The sequence below is a fragment of the Ascaphus truei genome, chromosome 6 (assembly GCF_040206685.1).
Source record: "Ascaphus truei isolate aAscTru1 chromosome 6, aAscTru1.hap1, whole genome shotgun sequence".
NCBI classification, from domain to species: Eukaryota; Metazoa; Chordata; class Amphibia; order Anura; family Ascaphidae; genus Ascaphus; species Ascaphus truei.
This window is the reverse complement of record NC_134488.1, coordinates 139,182,519-139,201,553: the sequence shown is the minus strand read 5'-3', so window position 1 is coordinate 139,201,553 and position 19,035 is coordinate 139,182,519. Positions and strand designations below refer to the sequence as shown.

At 42.9% G+C, this 19,035-nt stretch overlaps 2 protein-coding genes across 3 annotated transcripts in view; one reads left to right on the top strand and one right to left on the bottom strand.

Moving 5' to 3' along the window:
- Positions 1 to 5,008, top strand: part of LOC142497992 (guanylate-binding protein 1-like) — an 851,842-nt gene extending 846,834 nt beyond the window's left edge. For both annotated transcript variants that reach the window (XM_075606500.1, XM_075606499.1), the window contains exon 11: positions 3,984 to 5,008. In XM_075606500.1, coding sequence (XP_075462615.1) covers positions 3,984 to 4,097 — 114 coding nt within the window. In that variant the 3' untranslated portion in view covers positions 4,098 to 5,008. The remainder of the gene's footprint in view (positions 1 to 3,983) is intronic.
- A 7,721-nt stretch (positions 5,009 to 12,729) lies between these two features.
- LOC142497984 (uncharacterized) lies at positions 12,730 to 15,370 on the bottom strand. The gene is made up of 3 exons (XM_075606482.1): positions 15,228 to 15,370; positions 14,712 to 14,816; positions 12,730 to 13,982 (listed from the first exon to the last, which is right to left on the bottom strand). The coding sequence occupies exons 2-3, from the start codon at positions 14,782 to 14,784 to the stop codon at positions 13,030 to 13,032; spliced, it is 1,026 nt and encodes a 341-aa protein (XP_075462597.1). The 5' UTR covers positions 14,785 to 14,816; positions 15,228 to 15,370; the 3' UTR covers positions 12,730 to 13,029.
- Between the last annotated feature and the right edge of the window lie 3,665 nt (positions 15,371 to 19,035).

The window sequence follows — 19,035 nt, the reverse complement described above, 5'->3', positions numbered from 1 at the left end:
GAGAGGGGGATCCCATTGGGATTATTACAGGGTGATAGTAAAGGATAGGGTGAGAGTGAGGAGAGAGGGGATCCCATTGGGGTTATTACAGGGTGATAGTAAAGGATAAGGTGAGAGTGAGGAGAGAGGGGGATCCCATTGGGATTATTACAGGGTGATAGTAAAGGATAAGGTGAGAGTGAGGAGAGAGGGGGATCCCATTGGGTTTAATACAGGGTGATAGTAAATGATAAGGTGAGAGTGAGGAGAAAGGGGGATCCCATTGGGGTTATTACAGGGTGATAGTAAAGGATAAGGTGAGAGTTTGGACAGAGGGGGTCCCATTGGGGATAATTACAGGGTGATAGTAAAGGGTAAGCTGAGAGTGAGGAGAGAGGGGGATCCCATTGGGGTTATTACAGGGTGATAGTAAAGGATAGGGTGAGAGTGAGGAGAGAGGGGATCCCATTGGGGTTATTACAGGGTGATAGTAAAGGATAGGGTGAGAGTGAGGAGAGGGTGGGATCCCATTGGGATTATTACAGGGTGATAGTAAAGGGTAAGGTGAGAGTGAGGAGAGAGGGGGTCCCATTGGGGTTATTACAGGGTGATAGTAAAGGATAGGGTGAGAGTGAGGAGAGAGGGGATCCCATTGGGGTTATTACAGGGTGATAGTAAAGGATAGGGTGAGAGTGAGGGGATCCCATTGGGGTTATTACAGGGTGATAGTAAAGGATAGGGTGAGAGTGAGGAGAGAGGGGGGACCCATTGGGGTTATTACAGGGTGATAGTAAAGGATAAGGTGAGAGTGAGGAGAGAGGGGGATCCCATTGGGGTTATTACAGGGTGATAGTAAATGATAATGTGAGAGTGAGGAGAGAGGGGGTCCCATTCGGGTTATTACAGGGTGAGAGTAAAGGATAAGGTGAGAGTGAGGAGAGAGGGGATCCCATTGGGGTTATTACAGGGTGATAGTAAAGGATAAGGTGAGAGTGAGGAGAGAGGGGGTTCCCATTGGGGTTATTACAGGGTGATAGTAAAGGATAAGGTGAGAGTGAGGAGAGAGGGGGATCCCATTGGGGTTATTACAGGCTGATAGTAAAGGATAAGGTGAGAGTGAGGAGAGAGGGGGATCCCATTGGGGTTATTACAGGGTGATAGTAAAGGATAAGGTGAGTGTGAGGAGAGAGGGGGTCCCATTGGGGTTATTACAGGGTGATTGTAAAGGATAAGGTGAGAGTGAGGAGAGAGGGGATCCCATTGGTGTTATTACAGGGTGATAGTAAAGGATAAGGTGAGAGTGAGGAGAGAGGGGATCCCATTGGGGTTATTACAGGGTGATAGTAAAGGATAAAATGAGAGTGAGGAGAGAGGGGGATCCCATTGGGATTATTACAGGGTGATAGTAAAGGATAGGGTGAGAGTGAGGAGAGAGGGGGATCCCATTGGGGTTATTACAGGGTGATAGTAAAGGATAAGGTGAGAGTGAGGAGAGAGGGGGATCCCATTGGGATTATTACAGGGTGATAGTAAAGGATAAGGTGAGAGTGAGGAGAGAGGGGGATCCCATTGGGTTTAATACAGGGTGATAGTAAATGATAAGGTGAGAGTGAGGAGAAAGGGGGATCCCATTGGGGTTATTACAGGGTGATAGTAAAGGATAAGGTGAGAGTTTGGACAGAGGGGGTCCCATTGGGGATAATTACAGGGTGATAGTAAAGGGTAAGCTGAGAGTGAGGAGAGAGGGGGATCCCATTGGGATTATTACAGGGTGATAGTAAAGGATAAAATGAGAGTGAGGAGAGAGGGGGTCCCATTGGGATTATTACAGGGTGATTGTAAAGGATAGGGTGAGAGTGAGGAGAGAGGGGATCCCATTGGGGTTATTACAGGGTGATAGTAAAGGATAAGGTGAGAGTGAGGAGAGAGGGGGATCCCATTGGGATTATTACAGGGTGATAGTAAAGGATAAGGTGAGAGTGAGGAGAGAGGGGGATCCCATTGGGTTTAATACAGGGTGATAGTAAATGATAAGGTGAGAGTGAGGAGAAAGGGGGATCCCATTGGGGTTATTACAGGGTGATAGTAAAGGATAAGGTGAGAGTTTGGACAGAGGGGGTCCCATTGGGGATAATTACAGGGTGATAGTAAAGGGTAAGCTGAGAGTGAGGAGAGAGGGGGATCCCATTGGGGTTATTACAGGGTGATAGTAAAGGATAGGGTGAGAGTGAGGAGAGAGGGGATCCCATTGGGGTTATTACAGGGTGATAGTAAAGGATAGGGTGAGAGTGAGGAGAGGGTGGGATCCCATTGGGATTATTACAGGGTGATAGTAAAGGGTAAGGTGAGAGTGAGGAGAGAGGGGGTCCCATTGGGGTTATTACAGGGTGATAGTAAAGGATAGGGTGAGAGTGAGGAGAGAGGGGATCCCATTGGGGTTATTACAGGGTGATAGTAAAGGATAGGGTGAGAGTGAGGGGATCCCATTGGGGTTATTACAGGGTGATAGTAAAGGATAGGGTGAGAGTGAGGAGAGAGGGGGGACCCATTGGGGTTATTACAGGGTGATAGTAAAGGATAAGGTGAGAGTGAGGAGAGAGGGGGATCCCATTGGGGTTATTACAGGGTGATAGTAAAGGATAATGTGAGAGTGAGGAGAGAGGGGGATCCCATTGGGGTTATTACAGGGTGATAGTAAAGGATAAGGTGAGTGTGAGGAGAGAGGGGGTCCCATTGGGGTTATTACAGGGTGATTGTAAAGGATAAGGTGAGAGTGAGGAGAGAGGGGATCCCATTGGTGTTATTACAGGGTGATAGTAAAGGATAAGGTGAGAGTGAGGAGAGAGGGGATCCCATTGGGGTTATTACAGGGTGATAGTAAAGGATAAGCTGAGAGTGAGGAGAGAGGGGGATCCCATTGGGGTTATTACAGGATGATAGTAAAGGATAGGGTGAGAGTGAGGAGAGGGTGGGATCCCATTGGGATTATTACAGGGTGATAGTAAAGGGTAAGGTGAGAGTGAGGAGAGAGGGGGTCCCATTGGGGTTATTACAGGGTGATAGTAAAGGATAGGGTGAGAGTGAGGAGAGAGGGGATCCCATTGGGGTTATTACAGGGTGATAGTAAAGGATAGGGTGAGAGTGAGGGGATCCCATTGGGGTTATTACAGGGTGATAGTAAAGGATAGGGTGAGAGTGAGGAGAGAGGGGGGACCCATTCGGGTTATTACAGGGTGAGAGTAAAGGATAAGGTGAGAGTGAGCAGAGAGGGGATCCCATTGGGGTTATTACAGGGTGATAGTAAAGGATAAGGTGAGAGTGAGGAGAGAGGGGGATCCCATTGGGGTTATTACAGGCTGATAGTAAAGGATAAGGTGAGAGTGAGGAGAGAGGGGGATCCCATTGGGGTTATTACAGGGTGATAGTAAAGGATAAGGTGAGTGTGAGGAGAGAGGGGGTCCCATTGGGGTTATTACAGGGTGATTGTAAAGGATAAGGTGAGAGTGAGGAGAGAGGGGATCCCATTGGTGTTATTACAGGGTGATAGTAAAGGATAAGGTGAGAGTGAGGAGAGAGAGGATCCCATTGGGGTTATTACAGGGTGATAGTAAAGGATAAGCTGAGAGTGAGGAGAGAGGGGGATCCCATTGGGGTTATTACAGGATGATAGTAAAGGATAGGGTGAGAGTGAGGAGAGAGGGGATCCCATTGGGGTTATTACAGGGTGATAGTAAAGGATAGGGTGAGAGTGAGGACAGAGGGGATCCCATTGGGATTATTACAGGGTGATAGTAAAGGAGCCAAGAGTTTAATTTCCATCATTTGTTTCACATTTCCTGGGAACGTTTGCAAAGCGACAAATTACACATTCCCAGGAGTCCTGTTTCTCCAGCTATACAGTATGCGGCGTCTTTATCTAAATCCCCCATCCTTCTGTACTGGGGCCATGCTGAGTGCACCCCTCTCTCTGGCTCATGTGTGATTCTCTCACTGTTTGTTTTCAGGAACAGGAAGCCACACTGAGCGCAGAATTCAAAGAGAGGATTGAAGCTCTGGAAAGGGAGATTGAAGATCTACGTAACCAAAAGGGCAGAGGAGGACGATGTGTATTGTCATAAACGATGACAGCAAAGTGCAGTTAGGCACGTCCAGCGGGTCAGCGCTGCCACACGTTAGAGAATAAGTGTCAGTGTATGTAATAGTTTGCATACATTCTACCCATATGTAACTGTTAGAGGATTGTTATGTTATGAAGCTTGTATGAACCTTTTCCTTCCCCGCTGTCTGCGAGTTCCTCTGTAACAGAATAAAAGACAAAGCACAGGTTCAGCTCACAGGATGCGAGTTACTTTGAAGGTTGGATCTGTGCCGGGCAGCTCAGTATTTAATCTTCTAGCTGATGAAAGGTACAACCTGAGTTGTGCTTTAGGAGAATACCTGGCAGCTGTGTGCAGAGTAACAGATTGTGTTGCATTGCTGTGTGTTCCCTGTGCTGTATCTGCTATCCATCGGGGCTGGGATCTGCCAGTCTGGCAGTGCCATGTATACATGGAGTTTCTCTCGCTCCTTTCTCTGCTGAATAAAACCTGTATTAGTGGAACCCTCCTGCCTCCGCTTCTCTTCTCCACCACCTCCTACTTTGGGTTCCCACTGAGGGACATCATAAAAGAAGAGAAACAACCAACCTGCTGGACTCAATATAACCCGTACCTCTGGAACGCCCTTCCCCTCAATACCCGACTAGCACCCTCTCTAGCTACATTTAAGACTCACCTTAGAACACACTGCTTAACGAAGCATATGAGCAGCACCGTGGCTGATACTTTACACCTCATACATTAACCGTGGCCCCCTGCAGACGCACTTACCAGAACGCCCTCATACTGTCTCTGTACGTTCCTCCTACTTAGGATTTACCAATTAGATTGTAAGCTCTTCGGGGCAGGGACTCCTTTTCCTAAGTGTTACTTTTATGTTTTCTGCTCTAATAGTTACATTTGTTTTTAACTGTACTGAACTAAGAATAAAATCTCCTGCACAATACACAGTGTAATTACATTTGATATGTCTACATATATCATAGTCAAATTTGAGTACCTAGACTTGGGTAATCTGAACAAACAAAATGTTCCCACATTCTATCGCTCTGAACTTTCATTTGATATAAATATATGTACGTATCTTCTGAATAGATATACTGTACTATACTGAGAGATCTATCTAACTTATATAAAACCATTGCCATTTCAGCTCTTCTATATAAATGGTTATAAACACATTGGATCTTGATATAACCCTTAATATTAATAGGTATAGGTATATATAGCTCCCTCCTCCTCCTGCGACACTTAAAAAATATATATGTATAACTAAATATAATATCAATATTAAGAGCCATTCTTTATACTAAATCTAATAGCACATTTCTCTCCTCTGCTATCTTCCAATATCCTAACACACATAGATGTAATAGAATATGGAACCATTTCATCTTTGTACCCCTTACATTTAGTTACCAGATAAATAATAATAATACAAATAACCCCTAATAATAACCTAACCGGGATCCACTAATCTATTTAGTAGGTTCCAGTGAGAATCCTAAACTATAGGTTAGTATCTAAAATATAAAACATAACAAATATAGGGGCTTATGCAGAGACGATCGTTAAGTAAATAGCGCCATCTTCTGGCCAAAAAACTCGCCACATAATGATTTATTTCCGAGAACATGGAGAGATTTGTAAAACTCGCCACAACAATTTGAGAAGGTCTGAAACTCGCCAAAAACGTTGCGAGAACGTGAAATTCGCCAAGTTAATTTCTGGTGCGATGCAGGTAGCATCGATGTGGTGAAACTCGCCATTATGAGCAGAGAAATGGCGAGTTCGTGGTCGCCAGAAAATATTGGCAATTTAGTGCATCTCGCCGACGTGATTACAGAGAACAGCAAGTACATTTTCATTCCTATGGCTGCCGTCGCTGCAGGGGTGGGTGGAATATATTCGAATGCCACAGATGTGGCCTGGCAGGTACATAATGAAAGGTAGCAGTGTTGTCACAAAAGTTTAAATGATGAAAATTGAGACACCGATTGTGTCAAGTGTTTATAAGTGTGTAAAGGTTTGTTGTCATTTTATGCTTGCAGCAACAGTGTTTGTAAAGGATGAATATATGTGTGTACTCTGCTGTGCATGTACATGTTATGAACATGTACATGTGCATTTATCGTTTGCATGAACGTGAACGTTTATATGAATAATATATTTGCATTAAATATGTCTACTGTTACATAGCGCTATTATAAGTATGCGTATTTTTATTTCATGAACAATGACAGTTTGCTCACATATCCGTTGATGCAGGAAGCGTGGTGGCTATGGATATGTAAGAGTTGACAATTTGCCTGTATGAAAGGGAATACAGCAACAATGAAAATTTTATGGCACACTGGTGACATTAATGAATGTAATGGTCAGGGGTGACAGCTGTTAAGTGTGTGGTTGTATTGTTTGAACACATTTATGTGTACTTAAAACACTATATGCAGAGGTACACTTCAATTGTGTGAGGGAGGCGCAGGTAAAACATTTATATTTCTGTTTTACTTTACTTTGCAACTGCGCATGCGTCACAAAGGGCACTGTTATTGTCCGTCACTGTGTTTATACTGGAAGGGAGGATGGCTGAGCATGGTTTCGAGCATATCAATGTAGCGGCACGCATGTTCATCGTGAGTACCACACTTGCACTGACATTGTTGTACATCAACATACTTGCAAGCTTCTTTACATTTAAATAGTGTGAGGGACGCTCAGGTTAAACATATTTTATTGTTGGTACTTCACTTAGTTAGTGCGCATGCGTCACAAATTACAGTCTTATTGACAGTCAGTGTGTATACCCGAAGGGACGATGGCAGAGCATGGTTTGGAGCTAATGTATGTTGCGGCACACATGTTCATCGTGAGTTGCAGACTTGCACTCACATTGTACTTTATCAACATACTTGCAACCTTTTTAGTCATATTTTGTGAGGGTCTCTCACGTCCTAAATGTCTATTTGGGGGTACTTCTGAATGAGACTGCGCATGCGTCACAAACGAAGTCTACCCTTGTCAGCGTCTCGGTGTTGTCATACTCCAAATTACTATGCTCATCTTCAGTCAGTAGGGGCCGGGTGGCGGCATATTTTAGCCGTATATACCATCTACGAGCACTCTTCAGACACAGGCTGCCTGTATATAAGGCCAACCTGTAATTGTTTATTTTCATTTCAACAGCGCATGCGTGCGATCGGTCATTTATTCTTCCGTGTGCGCTAATTGTTTCATTATAGAACATTACTCTTATGCTATACAATGAGCAGGGGGCGAGTGGAGCTGCATATTCAGCCACATAACTATTGTCATGCACACACGGGACTCTGCATGCTTATATTTTGTGAGAAGGCACTGTGCGACGTGGTGTTGAAAACACAAAGTTTCATTGAAGAACCGTCACAGTGTGTGTGTTTCTGCTTAAGGGGATTACATGAAGGAGTATTGTTTAAAAATGCACAGCCATATGGTGGTGCTAACACCTCTTACAATTTCTTGAACAAGTGTCATGAATAGCACTTCACAACTATAAGTTACAGCTGAACTCTGCATGACAGATACATATTAGTTAATAAATGCACAAATGTGCGACTTGATGCATTTAATAAAAATGCTATAATAATGCATTAAGTATTTAACACAGCATAACAGAAAAATGTTGTGTTTCTAAATATATGTAGTTAAGAAAAAAGAACTTGTTCAAACGTGTATGTCAAGCACAACATTTTTTCTACAGCAGTGCTTTATACACCCCCCCCACCACTCCCCAACAACAACACCCCCCCACCCCCCCCCCCCCACACCAACTTAACCCCCCCCCCCCCAACGACAACCCCCCATCCCTCCCACCAGCAACTACAACACCCCCCCCCCCCCACCAACAAGACCCCCCCCCCCTCCAACAAGCCACCTCCCCCCCTCCAACAAGCCACCTCCCCCCACCAACAAGCCACCTCCCCACTCAAACCAACCCCCCACCCACAACCCCCACACGGCTACAATAAAGAAGCACGCAAAAATGCAGTAAATCACAGTTATTGTTTGCCAACATAGACAGAAACATTTATTGCTTTTTGAAAAATAATCACTTCAGGTTTCACCGATGCGCGACGTCACTATCAAGCGCTGAGACACTTTACGAAGCGCGCCTTGCTGTGCTTATGCGCATGCGCAGTAACATTAAGGACATCTGCAGCGCTTGCCCTAACAGCAAGTCATGATGGCGGCCCCCAATCGCGGGAAAGGAAAGGGACAGGGTAAATGTTAATATTAGTTTTTCTCAAATGGTTACCATACGTGTAAAGGTAACGGGAACATACTGCAATGTTTACATGTTTAACCTACATCCATCCATGCAGATGTTCCTTTGACACGGAGTGATTTCAGTACTTGGCGGCATGGCAGCCATACAGTTAAGTTAACGTTTGCAAATAGTGTTAGTACATGATAATATGGATAAAAAGCCTATTGGTCACTGTATTCGTTTGACACTTAGTTAGCAATATTTTCATTGTGCTCTTCCTACTCTATGTACTGTTAACGCTGCACTGCAAGGTGATGAGTATGTTGCTGCAATCTGCATCATCAATGTGGCCGCGGTTATGTTAAGTACCCGTAAATTTGGCTTCACAGTCAATATACATCCATAGGATTAGCTTATGGATGCGTGTATTTTACTAACAGTACGCTTCTGCGCATAACGCTTCCCTTTAGTTGTTTGCGCATGCTCATTATGGAGACGGTCGGACATCTATTTGTAAACGTCCACGCGCATGCGCACTAGTCGGGAATTTCCCCAACGCCTGTACAACGGCACTACAAGTCTCCAAATTCTCACGAATGTCGTTATGAAGGACATACTGAAGGTTTGCAGTTTACCATCATACTGGGTACAACTTTTTACAGCATGCAACTTTGTAAAAATGCGTTTGGTGACGCGAGCGCGGCGCGCATGCGCCACAACACCAAACTATCGCTTTTGCTAATGGGGTTGTGCGAGGTTATACTAATTCATTTATGAACCCCCTTTGCACATGTTTTCCTTTCAGAACCCAGTTAGCTTTAGGGAACCGCACGTTGGACGCGAAATATTCTCTGTGTCATAGTTGCAGCAGTTCAAAAGCACAAACTATAGGTTTCTGGCCGTGTGTGTACACTCTTTACAAGTACGTTTTTTTCCATGCAGTGTTTAAATGTCAGCGTTTTCCTGGTTTCACCTCCCTATGCAGTGCTGTATGCACCTCGGTTGCATATTTGCATTTTAGCAGCTACTTTTCTTTCTGCGAGTGTCAACTCTTGAATCTGTGTTTATGCTACTATATAACTCTATATCACTATACTGGGAGGCTGGGTGAATTTGTCAGCATTTACATACAGTATATCTGGCACTATATTGTAACCATCTGGTGTCTTCATTCGACCTGAGGGGATTATACACAGAATGATATCATTACATGACATGTATATGCCACAATCATTAGCTGCGTACGTGAAATGTTAAGCTATATGACAACGCTGCCGCCCATGCTGGATATAATAGATTTTCTCCATTTGTAACTTGCATAACATATTCCAACGGAAATAAATGTTTCACGTCAAACATATAACAACTGTTATTTTTAATAGCTAGTAGGGTACAGTGTAGTGCATGCTCAGTGTGTCAATATGACTTTGTGTCCACATCGCCCATGTTTGGATTCAGTGTATTATTTGACACTTTCCAACCACTACTTTGATATCAGAGAAAAAACATATATTTTCGCTATAAGTATGGTTGTGTCATCAGTCCCTACCCTCCCCCATTTGTTGTCAAAACAAACCCAACAAATCAACAGCAGAAATTCTGGATGATTTACTTAGCAAAGACTGTTTCCTCACGAACACATATGTTTTAGCAAGTTTAAATCAGAGCCAGCGCTGCAAGCACATATTTATATGCAACAAACAAGCATATATAAACGTGATACAATATAATTTGTATTACACCAACGGTGTTATCTGCAATCTGACAGTTATATGCCACAGTAGTTGCTACTAAAACAGTATGTCCAATAATTGCTTGCAGTTGGGCTACTTCATGGTCTTTAGAGCCTTGCACTGTGTAACCTTAAACGTGCACACTCCAGGTTCTGAAATGCAAATGAGAAAATACAAAACTTAACATTAATAGAACAGACATGCTGTTGCTATGTCCGTTGCAAGAGTATACTGTCATTGGACAATTGCAGTTAGGTGTCAAAACAATATTCTTATTGTATAAACTACAACATAAGCTAACTCTATTATATGTACTTCTACAGGACACCTTTGACGTTCATGCGATTGCAGTAAGTTACATAACAATTCATACACGGTCAGAACACAGATATTCTCAATGTATCACTATACAAGTGTTCTTATTTATAATATCTCCTGCATGGAATGCAGCTGGTTAGAAAATAACATATTCACTGCTGTGTTAGCAGTGTAGCCAACGTCATGTATGCAGGCATTTGAGGCTTGTAAACAAACATAAATACTTTAAACCTTACACATTTGCTGTTACAGTGTCAGATCTGTATAAAAAAATTATAACACACACTGTACCTGCACAAATTATCAGCTTCCTCTTCTGCAGACATCTAACGCCACATTTCATCAGATGTACTTGGATTCATACTTTGATCATTGCATGATGACAAATTCTGAACGATGTTAGCACTCTGCATGTTGCCTGTTGAGTGTGTTCCTGTGCATCGTTCCATGCCCATGTCACTGTGAGGCATTTCGTTTACCAATACATGCGCCATTTCTCCAACGACTATTCCTTTGGTTTCCTTTTCATTTATATTCTTTTGATAGGTGACACTTTCTTCTCCATGACAGGCACATATTTTCCAGAGGCCTGAGTGCCCACGAGCAGTCGGCAGGATGCGTACAAAACACGATTGTAACGTTAAAGTGCGTCTGATAGCGTTTCTCCAACGACGGCGATTTTCCACATGTCTGTAGTAATTGAAATTATCCTCAATATATTTGTAAATGTCCTGCACACTTGCCCCTTTGTCACTTTGTGAAGAAATAGCATTGAATATTAACTGTTTTTAAGTTATACGTGGACGTCCTGCCATTCTTTTCTCTCTTCACTGCAACAACAAAAGACTGTCTTCTGTGCAATAATCTGCAATACTTTGAAGGCATTCTATATAAAACTAGTTACTTTATGTTTCACTCTGTCTGCTAACCAAGGTCATTTAACAAAAGGAGAACTGTTATTAAGTTAGCGTCCCGATTATGCAGGTGTGTGCATAAGAATTTCAAAACTATTCAAGTGAACGTATTTGCAAATTGACTGGCTTTCCAGTAAAGAGGCAACTTTATAACACTTTCTTGCACTATGCTATTTACTCACACTTTGAATGTGTGAATATATGAAAACAACAGACAACTTTGCAACACCACACACATACGTGCTACGTGCAAACACAACATACGTGCTACCAGGGACAGTACCATTACAGTTAACACAAACCAGGACAATATAAAAAACCGGGCCCTACACTTTTGACAAACATAACTGACAAAGGCAGTATATCGCCTTAAATGTAATACGTTGGTATTAATAACATTTCACGTTAACATACAGTGCCATCACCTTTCAGTGACATAGAAATGCACATACATTTCACTTACTATTATGGTTAATTACAGCTAACTTTACATGTGTATCAAGGAATAAACGCTACAGAGTCCATTTTTGCAGCTGACTTTTTAGTGCTTGTTCCTTCATACACATCTGTAGCAACTTCCAAACATCCCTAGGCAGGACGCTTTTTTCAACAAGGGATTTCTAATAGCAATGTTTCCTGCACTTTAGTATGTCAAGTAAAGGTAAGTGTAGAAACATGCACATCTGTGCGTAGCATGTGTTACGGAATGTGGAAGCTAGCGGCTATTGTAACAAGTATATAAAAAAGACCTGTGCATCTGGGAAGAAAGTATAAGATATGTAGTAAACATGCTGATTTGTATTAGCTATATGACCTCTCACTGTATCCTATTTTACAAGGTTGTTAATACGCAGCTATTTATTATTAGAGAATATGTTTTTCTTTACACCAGCCTTTCTGGCTATTACAGGGGCATGTTTCAAATGTTCTCATCATACGTCTGAATGTCTGCAGTTGTAAGATATCATTAAGAACTGCAGAGACACAAACTATATTTGATTGTCAAGAAATGTTACGCTTTCTCATCATGATATCATGCAACAGAACTGATCAATGTAGAGCAATAATGCTCATGTATGACAAATATGTGTTATAATGCATATATGTATACATGAAACTATTATTGACACGTAACATTGCTGCATGCATGCAGGTTATGTCACTGTAACGGTACAGGCCATTTGAACACAAAGAAGATACACTTTGATTGTTGTACTGCGTTCAGTAATTATGAGTAATAGTTAATTTTGTACATCTTATGATTCTCACAGTACATGGTAGAGTTTGTGGTACTACAGAACAGTGATAGTTAGATAACATAAGTGTACAAATACATGTCACGTAAACGTTTATAGCAGTACATGCATAGTGTTTCCTTGTATTTTGTAGGTAGTGCAAATGTGATATCAGATGACAAATTTAGACAAGGCGTTATTGCAACATAAAACTTTTAATTGTTTTTCAACATAACAGAAAGTAGCATTAACGATGGTAAACATAGGAATACATTCAATGAGATAGCAATATTGGCCACAACGGAGAGTAGCGTAACTACTTTTAAATAAAGACACAAGCTGCTGATTTGGGGGAGTGAAAACACTTCAGTCAGCGACATATAAACCGTATGAACACATACATATTCGGGTGCAACTTTTAACTACAGACTGTGAATTCAGTGATACATAGGGTCTGCAAATTGCATACATATTACTAACACTCAAGCCTACATACATAGGCATGAACTAGTGCAGTTGTGAGCGAGTTTGGGGCCTTTCTAAATGAAGCGTAACATTGTGATGTTTCTTGGATTTTTTTTTTCCATGCTTCTCATCAGCTATTTCACCCATCAGCTGTGAGTTTTCAGCGTATGTGATAGTGTAAGGCACATTGGTTGTTGTTGTTGGAAAAGAAGGTGACATGTTTCCGGCTGCAGTACTGTATGTACGAGTTAGTACATTTCTTCCCCGTCCTCTGCTGTAACTGGCTTTTCTAAACCTTTTCCCCAGGCCACGTGAACGCATATGACCTGGGGTTCCCTTCAGCTGTGATGGAAGAAAGTGCACACTATCAAACGTATCTACAGCAGCGTTGTGCTGCAACTCATCAAACAACACTTCATCTGGACAATCCCTTGCAGTTTGGACCGGATGGACTTTCTGCTTTGTTGTATGGTGTGTCGCGTTGTCTGCATAACTATGCACACCGTCACATAGTTTATCTTCAATGGGAACAGTAGTATGTACGGGGTGGGGGGAAATATGTGCTATTTGATGCTCCTCAGCAACCAATTGTGATTGGGAAGCGTTTGTAAAGTGGCGTTGGTCTATTTGTGTCGGGGTATGTCTGGAAGCAGATGGTTGCCAATTTTCTGTGTCAGATTTGTTCTGCAGTGACTGCGCTATAGCTCCCATAAAGGCATTATGAGTAACAAGCTCATGGTTATTTTTTTGCATAATGTCAGTTATCGTCATCAGTTGGGACAAGAGTTTGCCATGCACAGCTATAATTTCGTCATGTCGCTCCTGATGGAGCTGCATCATTTGTTCCTCCCTTGTTTGTAAGTCTTTCAGCAGATTCTCGATGCGTCCATCTGCGTGCGTGGTTGTTTGCTTACTAGGTTGTGAAGATGACATGACCTCAGGAAGAACGCAGGTGGGAGTGACGTTTTCAGAGACATTTTCCAAAGTAATCATGTCTGTGAAAGAACAGGAAAATTTAGCATAAAATTTCAGAAATTGAAAAGACGTACATAACTTGTGCCCTTTCTGCCACTTTCTTCAATGCTTTCACATATGACACAACATCATGACATACAAACAAGTTAAAGGCCCATGACAATGGTCTAACAACCGACAGAAACATGAGGCCTTGAAATATGCACCACATCATTGAGAATGTTGTAATTTTTTTAAACAGTGGTTAAAGAATACAAACGTCGACGCAAGAAGTAAATAGTTAATTTTAACACGCAGTTGATGTGCTTTAATGCACTTAAGATTACATAACGTCTTTATGCCAACATACACACTAGTTACATTATTACATGTAAAGGTGCATTTTGAGGAACATATGTGACCGATAATTCGTTAATGTTATGCGTTACACTGTGTGTTCGCAAAACCATGCAGAATGCGTACATTAACAATGCATAGTAAAGTGAAGGCCATACGTATATTGCCAACGTCTACAATACCACTTGGCTATACCATGCAACATATAAGTTATATAACTTTAATATACCATAACATTAGGTCACAGTCCTAACATCTACTGTAAATGTCGACGTGTTATTGTTTGTGAGTACCGATGCTGTCATCAGTAGTGCAACAGCAAACCTTTTCAGTTTGTGCATTTTAGCCATTGCCCAGCTACATGTTTCTGCATTCACACACACACACATTAGGTGTAATAGTTTACTGCTCACCTTCTTCAGCATAAATTGACGAAGGAGAGTCACAATCAGGAATGTCATAATTCGTTTCCTCTTCCATGGCCATTTGTTGTTCATATGTGTGTGCTGTCGGACACACTGTGAATAAACAGATATGTAAAGTGCGATCAGAAATGCAAAGTTACAGCACACAACATTTACAACCAAACTTACATGCACATTGCATGTAAAGGATGTCCGACAGACAATATATGAAAGTTAATCCTAAACATCCTCGTACAACATGTTACTAATCAGAGTACATTGTCATTCTTGTGCATCTTGGAATAGGTAAATGAGCACGTAGCAGCTGTGTACTTCTTTAGCACAAAAAGTACAGTTGTGCAATAAAGTAATGAAAAATAAGGTTTATCAACTTGTACTGTTCAGCAACTGTTTACACATGTTGGTCAAGACGGTTGACACTTCAAATGACATTTATACACATAGGTATGAATTAACACAAAACAGATATTTGATAGAATTGAAGTACCTCACAGTTTCACAAACCTTGCGGAAAAGGCTGCTGGTAGACTCCTAAGTCGAAATCACCCTGAATGCCAGTAATTTGTACGGCAGGAAAGGTAGCCGCTAGCTGCTCCTCCAATGGACTCAAAATGAAGTGCTCCGCAGCAGGACCTCCGCCTGTTCCACCGGCATGTTCCAAACCTTCCTGGATTTTTTTTTTTAACTTCTGCTTAATATCGTCAAACCGTTTCCTGCAGTTGATGTGTGTTCTTTGTTGACGTCCACATGCAGAAACAGCTACACGGATTTCCTCCCAACATACTCTCTTTGTCACCGCAGATGTTTTAGCTACAGTTGCGCACGAGACAAAACATTGTTCCCATTACAGCTATTGCAGTTTTCCTCACTTCCATTACATTCTTTGTACCTGTGCATGTTTACATTTGACTTTCCGTGTTTTGCTATGCATCACCTGTATACAAATAACTGTGACACACATAACCACAGAGGTTGTGAAGAAGAATACATGGCAGTCATGTTAACATCACCAGCACTTCACATACATAAATACACTAGAGATGTAGGCCGCAAGCCTACTTGTATGTATAACATAGTATGTAAGGAACGATTGCAGAGGCTCATGATTGTAGTGATAGCTGCAGTACTTTAATTGCGTTATATGCGAAACAATGTTTCAACAGCGATGTTGAATGTCACCGGTGTGACAGTATGCACACCATACAATATGAGCACTGCCACACATTATTATTAGCACACACATTTAATAGCATTACATTCTATATTATGTCGTACCTGATAGGTTCCCAAAAATTCGATCATAGTGTTGGAGCACACCGGTCACAAGAACATGATTTTCTTGATCGTTAAATTTTAAATTTCTTTTTTTTATTACTGCAGTATGCTCCCCTGTACTGCACTCTCCTTCCTCAACAGGAAGGGAATGCATGTAATGGTCTGTTGAGACCCACAAACTATTGTCACTCTGGCCCGGACACACTATTGACTGAACTTCGTTCATGCCACTGATTGTTCCCAAAGACGAGCTATTTAGTTGCATACGCGGCGTACCCATCCCTGCATGCCTGATATTCACACGAGAAGCGCCCATTACTGCGCCACTTGTTAACCTACCACCACTACCACTAACATCTCCACCACCATGCACACGGGCAGCGGCATGCACCACCATGCACACGGGCATGCAAACCCCACACCAGCACCCCTCCCACCCACTGCAGCACCCCTCACACCCAGACCACCACCCCTCACACCCACACCACCACCCCTCACACCCACACCAGCAACACTCACACCCACATCATCACCACTCACACCCACAACAGCACCACTCACACCCACAGCAGCAGCACTCACACCCACAGCAGCACCACTCTGACCCACAGCAGCACCACTGTCACCAACAGCAGCACCACTCACACCCACTGCAGCACCACTCACACCCTCAGCAGAACCACTCACACCCACTGCTGCACACCTGACACCCACAGCTCCGCCCCTCAGACGCACACCACCGCCCCTCACACGCACACCACCACCCCTCACACGCACACCACCACCCCTCACACCCACACCAGCACCCCTCACAGCCACACCAGCACCCCTCACACGCACACCAGCACCCCTCACACGCACACCAGCACCCCTCACAAGCACTGCAGCACCCCTCACACGCACACCACCACCCCTCACACCCACACCACCACCCCTCACACGCACACCACAACCCCGCACGCTCACACCGGCACCCCTCACACCACCCACGGTAGCAGGCGCATAGGCTGCAAACGATGATGACGGTCCGTCTAGCAAAGGAGGAACACTGAAACTCTGTGCACCATCACAAACAGCGACAGAATAAACCCCCTCATCGTCAGCCATGTTTTTAAAGATAAGTGGGTTATACGCGATGCAGACAATGATCAAACAAAAGTGACACACAAAAAAAACAAAATAATAAAAGCTACAACAATGTAACAGTAAAGTTATGGTACGGGCAAATACTGCAATATGTTGCCAAAACACTGGATAAACAAACACACGGTGAAGAAGGGTATGTAAAGTTTTGTACAGCCACACGCTGCTAATAACACTGCCAGCAAAAGAAACACTGTACAATGTTAGGGGTTTACATGCATACAGACGCCAACAGTAAGTTATAGCAAAACTATTGACACAACACTGCCACAGTGTTTATGTTAGACACTGTGTTAAGCCGTGAGGTGAAGGCACTAATTGTATGTGTCGCTACACTGAAGAAGCGCGCGCTAATTCGCATTTCCCGCTTGCTGACTGAGGTACTTTGTTATGTGTCACTCAAAACTGGCGCTCTCGCGAGAGCAGAACGGAGGTGGTCTGACGTCACTGCAGGACTGTTACAACAGGGATACAAATCGCGCCGTTGTATGGCGCGATTCTCGCACTTCTGAACTCTCCAAGATTCTGCATATCCCTCAGGGTAACGATGTAACGATGCTCTCTGCATTCGTCCATAAATTATGGCAACTTTGTGGCCATTTTGTAGACAATATTTACTTAGATAACGATCGTCTCTGCATAAGCCCCATAATGTTAGTATACAATAATTCAGCTATAATGAATATATGAAGATTTAAAGTTCTTATTCTTTTGATTCATCAACCATAAAAAAAAAATGGTATAAATATCTTTTAGTTCTTTTAAAGACTTGTGTAAATGTCTTTCGGTTCTTTAAAGACTTGTGTAAATAGGTCCTTGATAGAGGAGACCACTTTACAATGGGTCAAATGGAAGGTGAGCTCTGCCTCTGTTGTAACAAGAAGAAGAAGAGCAAAACAGTGCACTGCCAGGGAGCCAGGTGGTGTAAATATAAAAAGGTCTTTTTATTCAGCAAAACGTCACAAAAACATACCCCCCAGGGGGTGAGACAGTACCTCCTACGCGTTTCGGACCATGGGGGTCCTTTATCAAGGAGTATGGGGGACAGGAAGAAGGGGACTCCTTTATATACACCACATCCATAACAAATGACCAATCTACAGTTTTACAATTGGCGCCAAAACCGGGTGCGCGCCGCTATGACGTCATGTGTGTGAGCCCCCTGTGCTGCGTCTCAGAATAACCCGATCACACAGCCTCTGGCCACGCCTCCCCATGACGTCAATTCGGCACACCCACCACAGTGACGGTTGCAAGGAAGGAGGAGGGAGTCTCCACCCCTAGGGGAGGGCCCGTAAGGACAGGCAGGGTCGCGTCACGGGCACGGTCGGCCCATGTAAATCGCTGATCCCCGATCTGCCCAGAATAACAATGCCAACTCCACAGAGGGGCGCAACCCCCCCCCCCCCCCTCCCCCTTCCTCCCGAATCGATCACGGGACAGGGAATAGATAGGTGTATATAATATGGATACACACAAAGTGAATTCTTACTGCAACAATAAACTATACTGTGCAAAAGAAATATGATAACAAATAAGTAAAAAAAACAAGGTCCCCTCGTTCTCTCCTCCATATAAACAAAATCTAAATTTACAATTTAAAATAACGTGAAACAACACAGACACAGGTTCCTTAACTTGTTCATCATCGGAAATTTAAACACATAATACAGTTATAAGGAAAGGAACCTGATACTGACAAAATTGGTTAAAAACATTAAGTGGAATATTTCAATCCTAAAATGTCATTCCACCATAAATCATTAGTCACCCATCTGGGGTAATATTACAAGGAAAACGACACCATTCATCAACGAACAATATTAAGAAATCAGTTCTTCTATATGCTCTTTAAAAGACTTCGCAGGGATTGTATATATACAGAATCAGTGTA

What these genes read in the sequence shown, in the direction of transcription:
- LOC142497984 (XM_075606482.1), bottom strand. Translation starts at nt 14,784, where the DNA reads ATGGCCATGGAAGAGGAAACGAATTATGACATTCCTGATTGTGACTCT. An exon ending in GTCAATTTATGCTGAAGAAG is followed by an intron (nt 13,983 to 14,711) that starts GTGAGCAGTAAA and finishes GTTCTTTCACAG; the next exon opens with ACATGATTACTTTGGAAAAT.